Genomic DNA, 18,329 nt, shown 5'->3' with positions numbered 1-18,329 from the left:
GTAAATTACCCTTAGCTAAAAATAGTTTCTACCCTAAACATAAATCACCAGTAGTGTCTATTGTGATTTGATGTTGTTATTGCTAAAAATATTTCTACTGCATAAACTGATCCTGCACCTTTGCAATATCAAAGAGGGTGCTTTTAGTTGAAGCATTTCAAGTAATAAATATATAAATATCAAGTAATGCCACTGTTTAATCAATATAGGAGTACTAATCTATGCATTGTTGTACAATTCTCATATGGCTAGAAATTTCAGAGAATGACTCAGAGTATTTTAGGGGGAGTGAGATAATATTTTAAACTACGACAAAGGCAAGATTGAGATCATTATCTCACACTAAAGTCTAAATAGCCAAAAATAAGTAAAATCTAAATCGTTACCCTAAAATGGTAATATCCTATATAATAAAAGGCTAATATGCAAATCAACTGGATGGCAGAATGACTGGTCACTATGATGTGCACTGACCACCAGAGGGCAGACACTCAATGCAAGAGATGCCCCCTGGTGGTCAGTGCGCTTCCACAAGGGGGGCGCCGCTCACTCAGAAGCCAGGCTCTCAGCTGGTGTGCGCAATGGCAGGGGCAGGAGCCTCTCCCATCTCTGCTGCAGGTGGGTGGTTAGGAATGAGGGGTCCCGGACTGAGAGAGCCCTGTACTGCCAGAGGGATGTCTGACTGAGGGCTTAGGCCCAATCCCCCCCTAAGTCAGCAAGTGGACATCCCCCAAGGGGTCCTGGACTGCGAGAGGGCAGAGGCCAGGCTGAGGGACCCCACCTCCCAGTGCAAAAATCTCGTGCACTGGGCCTCTAGTTTAGGTATAATAAAACCAGAAATGTTAAGCTGGTTAGATACTGAAAAATATTTTGACCCACTAATGAGTTTTGTATAGTATATCAATGAATGCTATATCTTGGACACGAAATTTAGAGCTCAACTATAAAACTACACAGAAAACTAAGACATTATTCTTTCATGTCTTAGTTTATTCACCAAATATTTGTTGGTCATCTATTATGGGCATACAGAAGTTCTTCCTTAACAGAGTTGAGTCTACCAGGAATGACAAACATTAAAAATCCTGGTAATGAAATGTGCTGAGACTCACAAAAAAGATATGTAGGGTAAAGATAGTTGGGGTAACCAATGTCCTGGTTTGCCAGAGACAGTCCCAGTTTATACCAGTATTCCTGTCAAAATTATTAACCCTTTGCAGTCGTTTGTCTACTCTCAGCCACCAAAGCTTTTTTACCGTTCCGGTTGTATGTCTGCTCTCAGCCACCACAGCAAGGAACCGTACGAATCTTAACTCTATTCATTCATGTATCAGTTCATAATTTCTCTGAAAGCTCTTAAGTGTCTAAGCAACCTTGTTACGAACCAAAACATTGCCCCGACAAATTAGAGATATCGAAACTCAATATAAACAAACGCGGTCATTCCACACTCACCATGCAAAACACCGTGGCGAGTCAGTCACCTTTTGAGAGTGAAGAAATCATCAAGCTTCAGAGATACTTCGCAGAATTTCAAATAAAGCTTTACAAATTACGTTTAACTGTAATTAGGCATTCTCGCTTGTTAAGATATTTCAAAATAATATTCCAAAATGGCAAAAAGAAAGTTACCGAAAGAAGTGTACTGCGAATCTGAAAGTAACGATGAAGAGTTTTATTTTGGCACCTTGAATACTGACTCTGACGTAGAAAGTGATAACGTTTGTAGTGATTCTACTAGTAGTGACGTAGTTCCAAAAAAGAATTAATAAATCTTGTTAATCCTACATAATCTTGCATGTTATGTATCACTGCTCTTTCAATGGAAATTAATTCCGGCCAGTACGACACCCATGTCCAAATTTAAGATGACCGCAAAGGGTTAATAATGCCCCATGTCACTATAAAACATGCCCTGGTTTGGTCAATATACTATATGATCACCCTTGTCTTTAACAACATAAACTATTACTTTATAGACTAATCATGCCCATATTATACTGCTCTAGAGACTAGAGATATAGTCTCAAGTTTAGTGTGTATGAAGATAATGCTTGAATAACCTTAAGTCTCCTATTAACTCATTGGACTCTGAATGTGAAGATGATGGGGCCCTTTGTACCGAGTTAACACAGCATGTGAGGTCTGAATTAGCCATATCCATTAAGATGACTATTATGGACTGAATGCCCCCCTCCCCCCATTCATATGTTAAAGCCTTAATTCTCAATGTGACTGCATTTGGAAATAGAGCCCTTATAAGGAGGTGCTTAAGGTTAGATTAGATCTGGTGGGAGGACCTAATTCAATAAGACTACTATCCTTTTATTTTATTTTATTTTTTTATCACCATTTATCCCCCTTATACCCTCTTTCACCTTCACTTTCCTCTTCCTCCTGTAATTAACACACTGTTGTCTGTGTCCATGAGTTCTTCCTCTCTTGAGCTATCTGTCGGCTCTCTATCTGTGTCTATCACTATTTTGCTTATTAGTTCATTTTGTTCATTCGATTCCACATATGTGTAAAATCATATGATACTTGTCTTTCTCTGACTGGCTTATTTCACTTAGCGTAATGTTTTTTAGGTTCATCCATGCTTTTGCAAAGGGTAAGATTTTCTTCCTGTCTATGGCCAGGTAGTATTCCATTGTGTAAATGTACCATAACTGTTTTATCCAAGGACTAATGTCCTTTTATTTATTTATTTGTAATATATTTTTATTGCTTTTTTACAGAGAGGAAGGGAGAGAGATAGAGAGTTAGAAACATCGATGAAAGAGAAACATCGATCAGCTGCCTCCTACACACCCCCTACTGGGGATGTGCCTGCAACCAAGGTACATGCCCTTGACCAGAATCGAACCTGGGACCCTTCAGTCCGCAGGCAGACGCTCTAAAATGTCCTTTTAGAAGATACACCACAGAGTCCTCTCTCTGTCTCTTTCTCTCTGATTCTTGCTCTTCCTCTCTCTGCATACATGCACCAAGAAAAGGTTATGGGAGCACATAGTGAGAAGGTGGCCACCTGCAACTCAAGGGGAGAGTTCTCGGCAGACATCAACCCTGATGACACCCTAATCTTGGACTTCAAGTATCCAGAGCTGTGAGAAAATAAATGTCCACTGTTTAAGCTCCCAACTGTATGGCATATTATTATTGCAGGCAAAACAGACAGAGATGATGGCTCAAACTGTTATACTGAAGGGTTCAGCTCAACCAAGATGTCTGGAACCTCTTTAGTTAAGACAGAACCAAGTAAGAAAATGAAAAGAATGTTTCAGAGGTAATAATTTAACTGATGCATATGGAATTTTGTACATTTAACTAAAAAAGACAAGATAATCAGATTTGGGGTTTGAATTCCTTTGAAATCAAATATCTCTGGACTTCAATTTACAATACACATTAATTTTTGAACTTTCATTTCTCACTGGGAACTTAATAATAATGGAAGATTTTTAGTCAAATTTTGGGAATATCTAGGTGAGTGCAATTTTTATTTGAATTGATCTTTTGTTTTATTTTAGTATTTTCATTTATTCCGGTTGCAGAATACCTAGTAGACTCTGTTAGCCAAGAATTCCGAACAGGAAATGGGAAATAGAATGCATTCACAACTTGGAATACTGAGTGCATTTGCGATCAATTAAAGTAATTCATTGTTGGCACACTTCAGAATCTTTGAGCAAAACATCTGTATTGCGTATCAATGGTTGGGGGAATATATAGAAGCAGTGCGGAGCTTATGCAGGTGAGAGAAAGAATGATTTGAAAGACTAGACATACCCCTCAGGGATATAACAACATCCCTAGTATGTACAGACTTATTAGATGAGTCCAGTGGTTCCAGAACATAATACACCACAGAGCCAAGGAAACTCCCTCTTCTTTTCCAACATTTTCTTAACAATGAAGGTAGGGTGACACTCTGGGAAACTCTTACACTTTATAAGGGAAAGTGAAGTGACTGACTAGTCTCATTGGTAATTTTGGTGAAAAAAAAAATAAACAAAACCAGAGCATTCTCATCTGCTTGTGAACAACATGCTTGCAAAGGAACTGTTTTCCTCAAGTCCTCAAAGCTTCAAGCTTTACCTGAAGAGCATCCTTCATGGGAAGGTCTGCAACTGTGGGTATAGTCCCCTAATTCTGGGGTTCTATTATCAGGCACGTCTGCCTCTTACATCAGGAAATGTCCTTCAACCCAGACTTTATGAGCAAGAAAGGTGATGTTTTTATCTGTCCTTGGCCTCATCCTTTTGTCTTCTCATTTTGGTCAAAATTGGATGAGTAATAGATGATATTGATTAGGTCTCTTCAAAGATCCCCATTATGCCCTGAGGTACTTTGTATTCTCCTAAATTATTAAGATCATTCAGATATAATGAAAGAAAACTGCCACATGCTAATAGTCATAGTCAAAACAACATAATTGCTTTATGAAAAGAAGTGAATGATCTAAAGTAATAAAACAAGCAACTTAAAGGTAATTATTTAAAACTACTTTGATCCTGAAAGCAAGGTCATTTTGTGATTATGTTTTGTACAATGAAACTTATAATTAAAAACATTGAGATACATCACTGGAGGGAAGTGAAGAAGCCCAGGTAAATCAAATAACAAATAAGATTCAGGATTCTGGCATTGCATTTTTTAATTTACTCTTAAAATTGTATTAAAATGAAATGCAACTGATATAATATTGAATTCATCCTGAAAATAGCATCTTGTCTATTTTCCTGGAATAGTAATAATCACCCTGATTTCATTTGTTTCACAATGAATGCTTACCCACATGGAATTATACATTGAGTGGACAGATTATTATGACAACCCCATCAGTACAATGAAATAAATTAGTTATGCAAATAATAATAATAATAATAATAATAATAATAAAACCTTGAAAGCATTTGCTTAGGACGTTTTCAATATTCAGTATTTTTGGAAGTGTCAATGAAGTACTGATGGGATGGTCATAATAATCTGGCCAGTCATAATAATATGGCCACTCAGTGTATATTAACTAGAGGCCCAGTGCACAAAATTCATGCATGGAGGGTTGTGGGGAGTTCCTCAGCTCAGCTTGCACCCTCTCGCAATCTGGGACCACTGCCTGCCTCATTGCCCTTAACCATTCGTCTGCCTACCTGATCGCCCCTAACCACTCTGCCTGCCTACCTGATGGCCTCTAACTGCTCGCCTCCTGCCTGATTGCACCTAACTGCCTCTGCCTCAGACCCTGCCACCACAGTTTCATATAAAAGGACATCCAAAATGATGTCTGGAAGGGTGTTCAGCTGTCCAGTCTAATTAGAATATTATGCTTTTATTAATATAGATTTTAAGTCATTTAAACTGATAACTTTGGGATATTGTTTCTAAGGATGTCAGAAAGTTACTAAAAGGTTTTTTGTTTTCATTTACTATATTATTTTAAACTAGAGGCCCGGTGCCCAAAAATTCGTGTGTGCACTTGCGGGGGGCGGGGGGGGTCCCTCAGCCTGGCCTGTGCCCTCTCGCAGTCTGGGACCCCCTTGAGGGATGATGACCTGCGGGCTTAGGCCCACTCCTTGGGGGGATTGGGCCTAAGCTGGCAATTAGACATCCCTCTGGCAGCCCGGGAGCCCTTGGGGGATGTCCACTTGCCAGCAGGGAGCAGGCCTAAGCTGCAGTCAGACATCCTTAGCGCAGTTGAGTAGGCGGGAGAGGTTCTCCCACCACCACCACTGTACTGGCAGCCATCAGCCTGGCTTGTGGCTGAGCAGAGCTCCCCCTGTGGGAGTGCACTGACCACCAGGGGGCAGCTCCTGCATTAAGCATCTGCCCCCTGGTGGTCAGTGTGTGTCATAGTGACCAGTCATTCTGCTGTTAGGGTCAATTTGCATATTACCCTTTTCTTTTATAGGAGTGCCTGGCCAGCCTGGGTGAGAGCCTGATGGCTGTTTGCAGGCTGGTTACAGCCCCTTCAGGGTGGGGGGTCTTGCTGGGGTGCCTGGCCAGTCTGGGTGAGGGGCTGAGGGCTGTTTTTAGTCTGGCTAAGCCCCCCAGCGGGGACCCTCACCCCATGAGGGTGTGGCCAGCCTGGGTGAGGGGCTGATGGCTGCTTGCAGGCTGGCCACAGCCCCCAGCCGCCCAAGCTCCCAGTGGAGGCTGGCTGGAAGTAGGTATCTGGGATTTATTTGTCTTCTATAATTGAAACTTTGTTGCCATGAGCGGAGGCCACAGCCAGCTCAGGGCAGGCAGGAAGCTTGGCTTCCTCCATCGCCTGGGCAACCAAGCCTCCTGCTTGCTCCAGCTCCATGGCTGCCGGCTGCCATCTTAGTTGGGTTAATTTGCATAAAGTCGCTCTGATTGGCTGGTGGGTGTGGCTTAGGGCATAGCGAAGGTACGGTCAATTCATATCTTTGTCTTTTTTTTATTTTTTTTATTGATTAAGATATTACATATGTGTCCTTGTCCCCACGTTACCCTCTATCCCCCCCCCGCCCCCGCTCATGCCCTCACCCCCCCGTTGTCCGTGTCCATTGGTTAGGCCTATATGCTTGCATATAAGTCCTTTGGTTGATCTTTCCCCCTTACCCCCACCCTCCCCTACCCTCCCTCCAAGGCCGGACAGTCCAATCAGTGCCTCTCCGTCTCTGGATCAGCCCTTGTTCATCAGTTTATGTTGTTCATTATATTCCACAAATGAGTGAGATCATGTGGTATTTATCCGCTCTCCAGTTCCATCCATGCTGTGGCAAATGGTAAGAGTTCCTTTTTCTTCTTCCTCTTCTTAAAGAATACCTTTCAGCATTTCATATAATGCTGGTTTGGTGGTGATGAACTCCTTTAGCTTTTTCTTATCTGTGAAGCTCTTTATCTGACCTTCAATTCTGAATGATAGCTTTGCTGGATAAAGTAATCTTGGTTGCAGGTTCTTGCTATTCATCACTTTGAATATTTCTTGCCAGTCTCTTCTGGCCTGCATGGTTTCTGTTGAGAAATCAGCTGACAGTCGTATGGGTACTCCCTTGTAGGTAACTGACTTTCTTTCTCTTGCTGCTTTTAAGATTCTCTCTTTATCTTTTGCTCTTGGCATTTTAATTATGATGTGTCTTGGTGTGGTCCTCTTTGGATTCCTTTTGTTTGGGGTTCTCTGCGCTTCCTGGACTTGTAAGTCCATTTCTTTCACGAGGTAGGGGAAGTTTTCTGTCATTATTTCTTCAAAAAGGTTTTCAATATCTTGCCCTCTCTCTCCTTCTGGTACCCCTATAATTCTGATGTTGGTACGCTTGAAGTTGTCCCAGAGGTTCCTTACACTATCTTCATATTTTTGGAATCTCTTTTCTTTTTTCTTTTTCGGTTGGGTATTTTTTGTTTCTTTGTATTTCAAATCTTTGACTTGATTCTTGGGATCCTCTTGTCTGCTGTTGGATCTCTGTAAATTATTCTTTATTTCAGTCAGTGTATGCTTAATTTCTAGTTGGTCCTTTTTCATGTCCTCCATGGTCTCACTATACTTATTGAGGGATTCATTAAATTTATCGGCGGTTTCCATAAAATTCTTGAAAAACCTTATAAGCGTGGCCTTGAACTCTATATCCAGTCGTTTGCTTTCCTCCATTTCTGCCATTTGTGACCTGTTTCTTTGTCTCCGCATTTTGGCTGCTTCCCTGTGTTGATAGAGTGGCCCTGCGCGCCAGGTGTCCTGTAGGGCCCAGTGGCTCAGCCTCCCCAGTTACCTGAGGTGGACACTCTTGGTGCACTCTTGGTGCCTTGGTTGTTGTAGGAGCACTGGGAGGAATTGACCTCCAGGCCAATTGGCTGTGAGAATCAGCTGTGTCTGAAGTGGGAGAACTTCTGTGCTGAAGACACTCTTCTGGGGCAAGACTTGCTTCAGTGGGGCTTTGGTGCTCACTGAGTCTGCTCCCTGAGTGTGTTCCTTATGGATCTGAGGAGTTGCAATCTGGATGGTCCCCCTCTGACCACTGGGTACAGTGGCTCCTGGATCTAAGGAGGTGCTAATTCAGCCCCTGCCTGAGGCCACACAGCAGGAGCCACGAAGAGGCTCAGCTGTGAAGCAATGCAAGCCGCTGCGGGGCCTTGGGCCTTCTCTTGGAAGTTCGGGGTCTGCCTGGCTCGGCTGCAGTTAGGTACATTCACATGCAAAAGCCTCTGCCGCAGCCTGGGTGGGGCGGGGTCTCAGGGAATCAAAGGGCGGAGCAAGCCACTATGGCTGATTCTCCGCCTAGCCCTAAGGAGTCCCGCATCTCAGTGACCTGATAATTACTGCAAGCACCTCTGAGGGAAAGCCGCCCTCACGTTCGCCCGCTGCCCGACAGTCCAGCTTCCCGTATGAGTCCTGGGTCCCCAGAGACTTCCCGGAACCGGAGTTCAGAGCAGTCGGGAGCTTGTGATTCAAAAAGACAGCCACATCCTCAGGTGCCACCCCCTTTCCGCGCACACGTGTGCGCGCGCGAGCTGCCATACCTCTGCACTTCACCTCCGCAGCTCCTCTGGCTCTCAATGTGCTTTTCTTTCCTTCTAGTTGTAGAATTTACACTCAGCCAGCCTTCCTGTTGTTCTGGATGATGTCCACTCTGTCCTTTGCGGTACTTTTCAATTGTTGTGGGAGGCGGCAATTTCCCGGTGTTTATCTATGCCGCCATCTTAGTTTCCTCTATCTTTGTCTTTTTTTAGTGTATTTAAAAATGTGCAGTACTCCATTTTTAAGGATCACCTGTCTTACTATTCTTTGAACTAGTTTTTCAGCTATCATGACTAATTCATCCACATTCCATCATCCAGCTGCATGTCACCATTGAATTTACAAGATAGCTGTGAGTATGGGAATAACTTGTGGCCCATGAAACTCCCAAAATTAACTGGATTTTTTTTATATAGCAAACAGACCAAAGATAATCGAGAGTGAAGGACCCACCATTAAATTTTATAAATCTCCAGGGATTTCTTTTTCCATTGATGTCATAGTGCTGCTCTGGCATTCCTATCCTATTTCCTCTGGATGCTAATAATAATCAAGAACAAAGAGATAATGCCAGGCCATTATGGCTCAATGGTAGAGCATTGCCCCATGCACCAGGAGTTCACTGGTTCAATTCCCAGTCAGGGAACATGCCCAGGTTTCTGGCACATTCCCAGTGGGGAATGTGTATAAGGCAATTGATCGATGTTTCTCTCTCTAATTTGGCAAAATTACCCTGAAGAAATAGGACCCTTTGCCAATTAAAGCCTTTAGAATATTTAGTAGCTCCTAAACTTATTAATTCACATTTCTATTAAAGCTATAGTGGTAGTAACTGGCATGACCTCCATGTAAAAAGACTGAAGGGTCCCAGGTTCAATTCTAGTCGAGGGCAGAAACCTTGGTTGCAAGATCCTGGGCATGCAGGAGGCAATCAATCGATGTGTCTCTCTCACATTGGTGTTTCTCTCTGTCTCTCCCTCTCCCTTCCACTCTCTCTAAAAATCAATGGAAAAAATATCTTTGAGTGAGGATTAAAACAAAAAAAAGACTAAATGAGATAACATTTACAAAGAGTTCAGATAAGTACCCAGGGCCTAGTTGGTACTGATACATGTTATTTAAGGCAAGTTCAAATAAAAGCTCTAGCATTTACTAATTACATAATAACTAATATCTTTATGATAAAAGCAGTTCCTTCCAAAGATTATTATGAGGAATAGAATAATAACTATAAAGTGCAGATTTAGAATTTGACCCACGGTGGGTACATAATGATGCTCAATGATGATGCCTGTATTGCTATTTCTGGTTTCAGTGCTTTTCCAAGTCATAATGACATTTTTACTCAGAAAAAAATGCTTGTATAAAATAAGAGTGAACTAATAAATAATGCAGAAGGAAAAGATGAATGAATGAATGCTGTTATGAGAGATCATATAGCTCATTAGATTAGAAATAAGGACCTAACCTCATTATGAATGTACAAAGGAAACATAAAAGTCACCTCTCATTATTTGTCCTTTTTCTATGGAATTTGTTGTCCTGACTCTATCATAAAGGGGGTGAAAGAGATTAGATAAGGGGTTAGCTGCTCAGGGATTAAGACTGCCCACCTTCTGATTACATCAATGTTTACTGGAACACTAGCTCACCCATTCATTTATACACTGTATATGGCTGCTTTCTGCCACAAGGCAGAGTTGAGTAGCTGCATCAAGGTCTTGTGGCCTAACAGCCTAGGATAATTGCTATGCAGCCCTTTATGGAAAAAGTTTGCAGATCCCAAGAGTAGGTGATGAGGGGATTTATGATTCATAATCTACTGATCAGTGTGACAAATTCCCTATAAAGGTATACTTCATTATGTTTAAGTTGAAATGGCTTCTGGAATCTATTACTTATACCTCTCTTCTATTTTATATTCTATTAAAAAGTAGTAAGTCCTTTTTCCTAACGTCATTAAAACTTTAGACAATCAGCCAATCCTGAAGAAGGGTTTTAACAGAAAGATTTGGCAAAATTATCCTGAAGAAAATGTACCCTTTGCCAATTAAAGCCTTTAGAATATTTTAATAGCTCCTGAACTTATTAATTCACATTTCAATTAAAGCTGTAGTGGTAGTAACTGGCAACACTTTCATGTAACCAGAAAAAACTTGTGGAAGATTCCAACCCCTATCTGTGACTGATGATTCTGCTTCACTGGGCAGCCGCTGCCCATTAGTTTAATCCAATAAGCTGAAGTGTGCCCTCTTTCATCCGTCTCCCCACACCCAATTTAATCCCAGCTGTGTTCTTTCACAGCTTGACCTTTCAGCAACAACTGTGTCATTTAGACAAGCTAAATGATTCAGACTATTTCTAACAGGGATCTTATCCAGTAACAATCTCAAAACACAGATCATGCACCCTCACCATGCCAAGCATAATAGCAACCCTTGTGGTGCTTTCACTGGGCAAGTCCTTCTGTCTTTTCCAAATAAGTTCACCTCATTAAAGGGTCAACCTCTCCCTGTAATGATGTTGTCCTACTCTCTGCTGCCAACCATAAACAAGCCCATAGATGAATGATGGATATGACCCCTAGAAGCTTGCCACCCAGGAGAGGATGACTATTTGGAGGGTTAGCACCCTGCGAAGAGTTGAGATACATATGATTCATTGAAAAGCTATGTAAATTTTAATGTCACAAGAATATGGGCTACTAAAGAGAGCTTTGCAAAAGAGTGTTATGGCACCACATAAGGGACAAGGCATGGTGCCATACCTTGAGGAACTTCTCAAAACCATTTCTTCAGCATTCACCCATGATTATTTTCCACAATTCTATAATTTGGCAAAAATGATGGTATTATATTATTTAATACATCAAACTCACATACTAGTACACTTCCTGGAGAGATACGAAAATAATATCATTCCTATGGATGGGCATGGCTGTGGAAGACTTTTCATTGTTCCCTATTACTTGCATTCTCTTCCTTTAAGAAGATGTGACAGCTTGTCTCAAAGTTGGCCACTGTCAATTGCTCCCTTACCACTTGAAGGATTTGGGCTGGTCGGCAACTGCTTTGACCAATAGAGCACAGAGCCAGTGATGCTGTACTAGTCCCACGCCCAGGTTTTAAGAGGGCTGAAAGTTTCTATTTTTGCCTTTTGGAACTGATAGCCACAAGGTAAGAAGTCCATGACATTCTGATGGAGAGAGAGGCCACACGGAGGAACACGGAGGCAGTGGACACACCAGGGAGAAGCCGTCTTGTATATCCAGCCCCACTGAGCCCTTCAGCTAACACCAAACTCTTCTGCTATACAGCAGCAACTGTCAGGAGACCACAGACAAGAACTGCCCACAAAGTACAGTTAACCCTCAGAACTGGGAGAAATAGTAGGTTGCTATTGTATGCCACTAAATTTTGGGATAGTCTGTCATACAGCAACAGACAAGTGAGCCAGAAATGACACTTTCCCACTCTTCATTGTGTGTTTTGTGGTACCTCCGGAGTATGATACCTTTCCTCCCTAATGATGCTAACCTTGGCCAAGTGACTGCCATTAACCAATGAGAAAAAGGGAGTATCATATGCCACATCAGAACTTGGATCAGGGCCCCACTTTTATTATCTCATTAACTATTAATTACCTCCTTATAGGCCCCATCTCCTAATACAGTCATAATGAGGATTAGAGCTTCAACATATGAATTGGGGGGGGGGGGAGGACACAATTCAGTCCAAGCAATATGTAATTTTATGTATCACGATTTTTATATAATAATTCAGTTCTGTTGCTCCTTTTCTTCTTCCTCATATATCCAAACTTGTGAAGTTTCCTGCCATGAGAGACAAGATCTTATATCTTTATCCTCCCCCTAGGAAGCTTCTGACACTATCAAGGAAAAATTCAACAAGCATACTTCTACACTTAATCAAAATAGGATCCTCTCAACTACAACAATTCTCCTCTTTCAATTAGGAAGACTCAGCATGATGAATAGTAATTAAAGCCCAGATACCAGGGAGCAAATTTGTAATATAATCATGTGCACTTGCAGATTCTACTGGAATGTCCATTGTCCACATTTGTTATCATGTTGGATATCAGAAACAATAAATGCTGTGCACATAAGTAGGTGTTTGCCTCAAAACTGGACTTTTTTATATTTGTCCATTTTTTTTGTAACCACATTCCTTTTTGTATACTAAACAAAGTCATTTGTTTTGACAGGATTTTATTCTCTAGCAGTTAAGACAAGGTGCTATGAATAGAAAATAAATATTTTACATAAGAAAAATACATTCTGTTGTCTGATATTTTGGCAACCAAAATTTTCTATTAAATTGCACCTCTAGGCTTTTTATATATAATGATGCTTGATAGCCTGGGGAGATTTCAAAGTTCTGATGCGCTTTCTGAATAATAAATCATGTTATTTTCTGACATGACAGTATGTGGATTGTGTTTTATCCAAGTTCTATTAAAACATATTATCTCTATTTATTGGCATTTTTATGATAATATTCCAGACTGGCATCCTTCATTTAAGATAAATGATGACAATTTTCCATTGAAATAAATAATGCAATTTCTATTGATATGTCATTGCAAATAAAGATAATAATTAGATATCACATTGCCTTTTAAATAAGGGGTTGACTAAAGAAATGCAAAAATTTTCAAAAAATATCATTTCCCATCCCCTCTACTCTTTTAAACAAATAAAGTACAGCTATGGTCTCTGTTACGCAGGAACATTACTTCAAATTGAACAACCATTAATATTCAAGGTCAGGTTCATTCTGAAAACATTAATTAAACACCAAAAGTGCACAGAAATTGTGATTGAATAAGAGATGGGAGAAACCAAGATGGCAGCATAGGTTAACGCCGGAGTTTGCTGCTTTGAACAACTACTTCAAAAGTGAAACTAAAACACGGAACGGACATCACCCAGAAACACAGGAACGCTGGCTGAGTGGAAGTCCTACAACTAGGAGGAAAGAGAAATGCACACGGACACTCAGAGGAGGCGCAGTGCTGAAGTCAAATTCTGAGGTGCGGAGTGCGCGGAGCGGGCTGGTGGCGGAGGGCGCGGTTGGCGTTTTCAATCGGGAGGGAGTCACAGACTCTGAGCACCAGATCCGGGCGAGTCTTTAGGGACCCAGACTCAAACGGGAGAAGCGGGACTGTCTGGCTTCGGTCAGAGCGAGTGCAGCTTTCTCTCCGAGCTTTGCAGCGGGTGCTGGGACTCAGAGAGGCAGAGCCCCTGGGGACAGGACTGAGAGCCGCCATAACTGCTCTCTCCGGCCCACCCTGTTGATCCCGTGCGACCCGCCCCGCCCAAGCCCTGCACAGAGGCCGTTGCCGGATAGCCTCAGGCAAAGGCTAGATTAGCACCTCCCTACAGGACAGAAGTTCTCTCACTGCTGACACAGCTGATTCTCATAGCCACTTGGCCTGGAGGTCAAACCCTCCCTGGAATTAGCTACAACAATCAAGATTTATCTATAAGACTGCGAACAAAGACCACTAGGGGGTGCACCAAGGAAGCATAACAAAATGCGGAGACAAAGAAACAGGACAAAATTGTCAATGGAAGAAATAGAGTTCAGAACCACACTTTTAAGGTCTCTCAAGAACTGTTTAGAAGCTGCCGATAAACTTAATGAGATCTACACGAAAACTAATAAGACCCTCGATCTTATATTGGGGAACCAACGAGAAATTAAGCATACACGGACTGAAATAACGAATATTATACAGACGCCCGACAGCAGACCAGAGGAGCGCAAGAATCAAGTCAATGATTTGAAATGCGAGGAAGCAAAAAACATCCAACCGGAAAAGCAAAATGAAAAAAGAATCCAAAAATGCGAGGATAGTGTAAGGAGCCTCTGGGACAGCTTCAAACGTACCAACATCAGAATTATAGGGGTGCCAGAAGATGAGAGAGAGCAAGATATTGAAAACCTATTTGAAGAAATAATGACAGAAAACTTCCCCCACCTGGTGAAAGAAATGGACTTACAGGTCCAAGAAGCGCAGAGAACCCCAAACAAAAGGAATCCAAAGAGGACCACACCAAGACACATCATCATTAAAATGCCAAGAGCAAAAGATAAAGAGAGAATCTTAAAAACAGCAAGAGAAAGAAACTCAGGGAATACCCATACGACTGTCAGCTGATTTCTCAACAGAAACTTTGCAGGCCAGAAGGGAGTGGCAAGAAATATTCAAAGTGATGAATACCAAGAACCTACAACCAAGATTACTTTATCCAGCAAAGCTATCATTCAGAATTGAAGGTCAGATAAAGAGCTTCACAGATAAGGAAAAGCTAAAGAAGTTCATCACCACCAAACCAGGATTATATGAAATGCTGAAAGGTATCCTTTAAGAAGAGGAAGAGGAAGAAAAAGGTAAAGATACAAATTATGAACAACAAATATGCATCTATCAACAAGTGAATCTAAGAATCAAGTGAATAAATAATCTGATGAACAGAATGAACTGTTGATTATAATAGAATCAGGGACATAGAAAGGGAATGGACTGATTATTCTTGGGGGGGAAAGGGGTGTGGGAGATGTGGGAAGAGACTGGACAAAAATCGTGCACCTATGGATGAGGACAGTGGATGGGGAGTGAGGGCGGAGGGTGGGGCGGGAACTGGGAGGAAGGGAGTTATGGGGGGGAAAAAAAAGGAACAAATGTAATAATCTGAACAATAAAGATTTAATCAAAAAAAAAAAAAAAGAGATGGTCCCTGCCTAGAAGTCATAGTATAGCAAGAAAAGCATATATATATATAAAATTGAACTTAATTTTAAAAGACACTCATTGCATATGCTATTTTAATAGAAATAAATCTTCATAAAGGGTATATGTAAAATTAGATTTAAAAAATAAAATAAAGATAAAACTAATTTTCTAATCATTATGATATATAATATTGTAACCCCCACCCCCCCGCCACACACACATACACACACACACACACACACAGCCATTTTCTCTACCCTTTTCTCAGGGAATAGGGCAATTCAAATAAGTGCTTGCTGGAACAGTAGTCAAGCAAAATAAGCCATTCAGAGAAAGACAAATACCCTATGAGCTCACTGATCTGTGGAATCAAATGAACAAAAGAAAATGAGGAACAAAATAGACCAGAGGCATGAATACATGCAACAGACTGACAGGTGTCAGAGGGGATAGAGGACTGGATGGACTGGATGAAAGAAGGTGAAGAGATTAGCCAAAGAATATATATGCATAGCCCTTGGATACAGACAATAGTGTGGTGATGGTGATGGCCATGGGAGAGTGGGTGGGGTAAGGCGGATGGATGGAGGTGGGCAAATGTGGGGGGAAATGGGAGGACACTATCTATAATAGTGTCAACAGAAAAAACAAAATAAAAAAAAGAATTATACAGCTACCAAAGGTTATACTTGAGGAAACATAAGGGGGCCTTTAATGCAAACCTTCTTTGATTCCATGATTCTAGAAGACTTTAACAAAATAAGGAAACAGAAAAAAATGCATTAAATATATTTTTTAAAAATTTCACAGTTAGATTAATCCTATTTCATATCCAATATAGAAATCCATCAACAGTCTTTTTCAAACTCCAAGTGTATACAGATCACTAGGGAATCTCAAAATATTTGCAGATTTCAATTAATAATTGAATAAATCATTGAGATTTTGCAGTCTCAAAAAGTTCACTTTGATTATCAAGGCATTCACATACTTTCAGCTCTTGGCTGGGAAAACACACACATACACAAAACAGAACAAAGACATAGCACCAGATGACTAGGTATTCGAGGCCAGTGGTTCTCAAAGGGTTGTTCACATATCAGCAATGTCAGCATCACCATTAGAAATGAGAATTTCACAGCCTCACCTAGGCCTACTGAGTGGGAAACTCGGGGGTGCTGCCCTGGAATCTGTTTTAACAAGCCTCGAGTGATTCTCATGGACAATAACATTGGGGAACAGCTGTTCTCAGCAATGTTTGGGAAGGGAGCTACTTCTACTGCCCAAACTCCAATTTACCAAGACCTGTGACCCTCTGATATCATATGCGACTAGCAGGTCCTACACCTTACCCCTCACCACAAGACACACCAGGGCGTCCTGGGATTTTAATTTGTATTGATTGCCATGTGAAAGGTCTTGGGTGAATTTGGAAATCTATTACTTTAAACTTGTTTAGGGGGAGATTTTAAACTCATTAATCCAAAGACTACTTGTACTTAAACAAGCGGGAAGGATTACTTTGAATGCCCAAACTATTATGTGTGGGAAATATATTGCAGTTCTTCCCTATAAATAGGAGACAGTGTGTCTATTTACTCGTTCATAAACATCTTTAAAGTTTTAACCCACAGATATTTTGTCAATCAGAAATATAAACCTGCAGGTTAAACATATTCATTCCCCAAATAATTTATCGTGACTTGTGGCCAATTTTATCTTCTCTTCTGCAGATATCCTATCAGTTTTTTTAAAGGATAGCTGAAGAAAACTCATATGATTTTTATCTGCTTCTCTGTGTTTTTGTGAAATTTACCAAAACACACAATGAGGAAATGCTACTTCTTTCTTTTGAAAAAACAAATGTTAAAGAAATTGAATATAGAGTTTTAGTCATAAATACTATGCCCTTTGTTCTGAGCTAAATATTTCTAACTTATTAATTTAAGTTTAGCAGCTTCTCCAGACAAGTGACTCAAATGGAACGTCTGGTCAACAAAATTCTCAAAATCTCTTTTGTTAAATGAATGGATCGTCAAAAATATTTTTCCATACTCCATTGTACAGTTAGTTTGCAATCTTAAATCCTAGATTTTATTCTTACATCTTTATTACTATTTTATATCAAAACTATTTTAAAATTTCATCTTTTTATATAGGATTAACAAATGCTTTCTGGTTTTTATTTTGTCTGCCCCCCCGCCCTTTTATTGATTCCTTAAAATCAGACATTTTCATCTGTTTTAATAAAGCTTTATCTTCAAAAATAGGTGATGGTCTAAATTTGGCCCATGAATTTTTTATCATCCCTAATCTAAAAAAATGTTTTGTTCATAGATATAAAAAATAAAATAATCACATATATATGTTCTTCCTTCAAATAATAACCTTTATGTAAACATTATAGGTGACAATTTTATAAATCTTTAAATCCAAGGAACGCCCCAAACTTAAGAGAACATGAAAATGATTTCCAAGGTATCAAAGTTTAGCAACTTTTTACATTAGCTTTATTAGTGCATTTCCTTGTTTCCCAGAGTATTTTGTTTCTTCTGGATGGGAGAAAATGAATAATAAAAGCAACGCCATACTAAAGAAAAAGACCAGAAGACCCTCGTTGCAATATGGTCGGTATGCTCCACTGAACAATGAACAGTGTTTCACGAACAAAATTTACCTTGACAGGCAATCTGAGAAGGACAGGCGAACAGGGTATCCATATCGGATGATCTTCACCATTGCCAGGACCCCAATATATTGTAGCTGAGCAGAAACGTAAAAATTATCAAAGTTATCTGGCAGCTTTGAGTTATTGGGCTTGATGCAATGAATAAAGTGTGGCGTGCACTTCTGAAGTTTTCCAATAATATCCGTTAGAGATTTCTAAGGAGAGAAATAAAACCAAACTGATTCTTCAAAGACAACAAAATATAAGGCAATTTTTAAATAAAAATCTTTATCTTCAGCCCTAACTGGTTTGGCTCAATGGATAGATCGGCCTGCAGACTCAAGAGTCCCAGGTTTGATTCCAGTCAAGGGCATGTACCTTGGTTGCAGGCACATCCCCAGTAGGAGATGTGCAGGAGGCAGC

The 18,329-nt window shown here is 40.5% G+C and overlaps 1 protein-coding gene across 1 annotated transcript in view; it reads right to left on the bottom strand.

Moving 5' to 3' along the window:
• MYO16 (myosin XVI) overlaps positions 1–18,329 on the bottom strand; it is a 424,936-nt gene that overhangs the window by 143,995 nt on the left and 262,612 nt on the right. Inside the window, exon 26 of the mRNA XM_059685100.1 lies at positions 17,916–18,121. Coding sequence (XP_059541083.1) covers positions 17,916–18,121 — 206 coding nt within the window. The remainder of the gene's footprint in view (positions 1–17,915; positions 18,122–18,329) is intronic.

Source organism: Myotis daubentonii, chromosome 2, assembly GCF_963259705.1.
Source record: "Myotis daubentonii chromosome 2, mMyoDau2.1, whole genome shotgun sequence".
Lineage (NCBI taxonomy): Eukaryota > Metazoa > Chordata > Mammalia > Chiroptera > Vespertilionidae > Myotis > Myotis daubentonii.
This window is presented reverse-complemented; position numbering and strand designations above follow the sequence as displayed.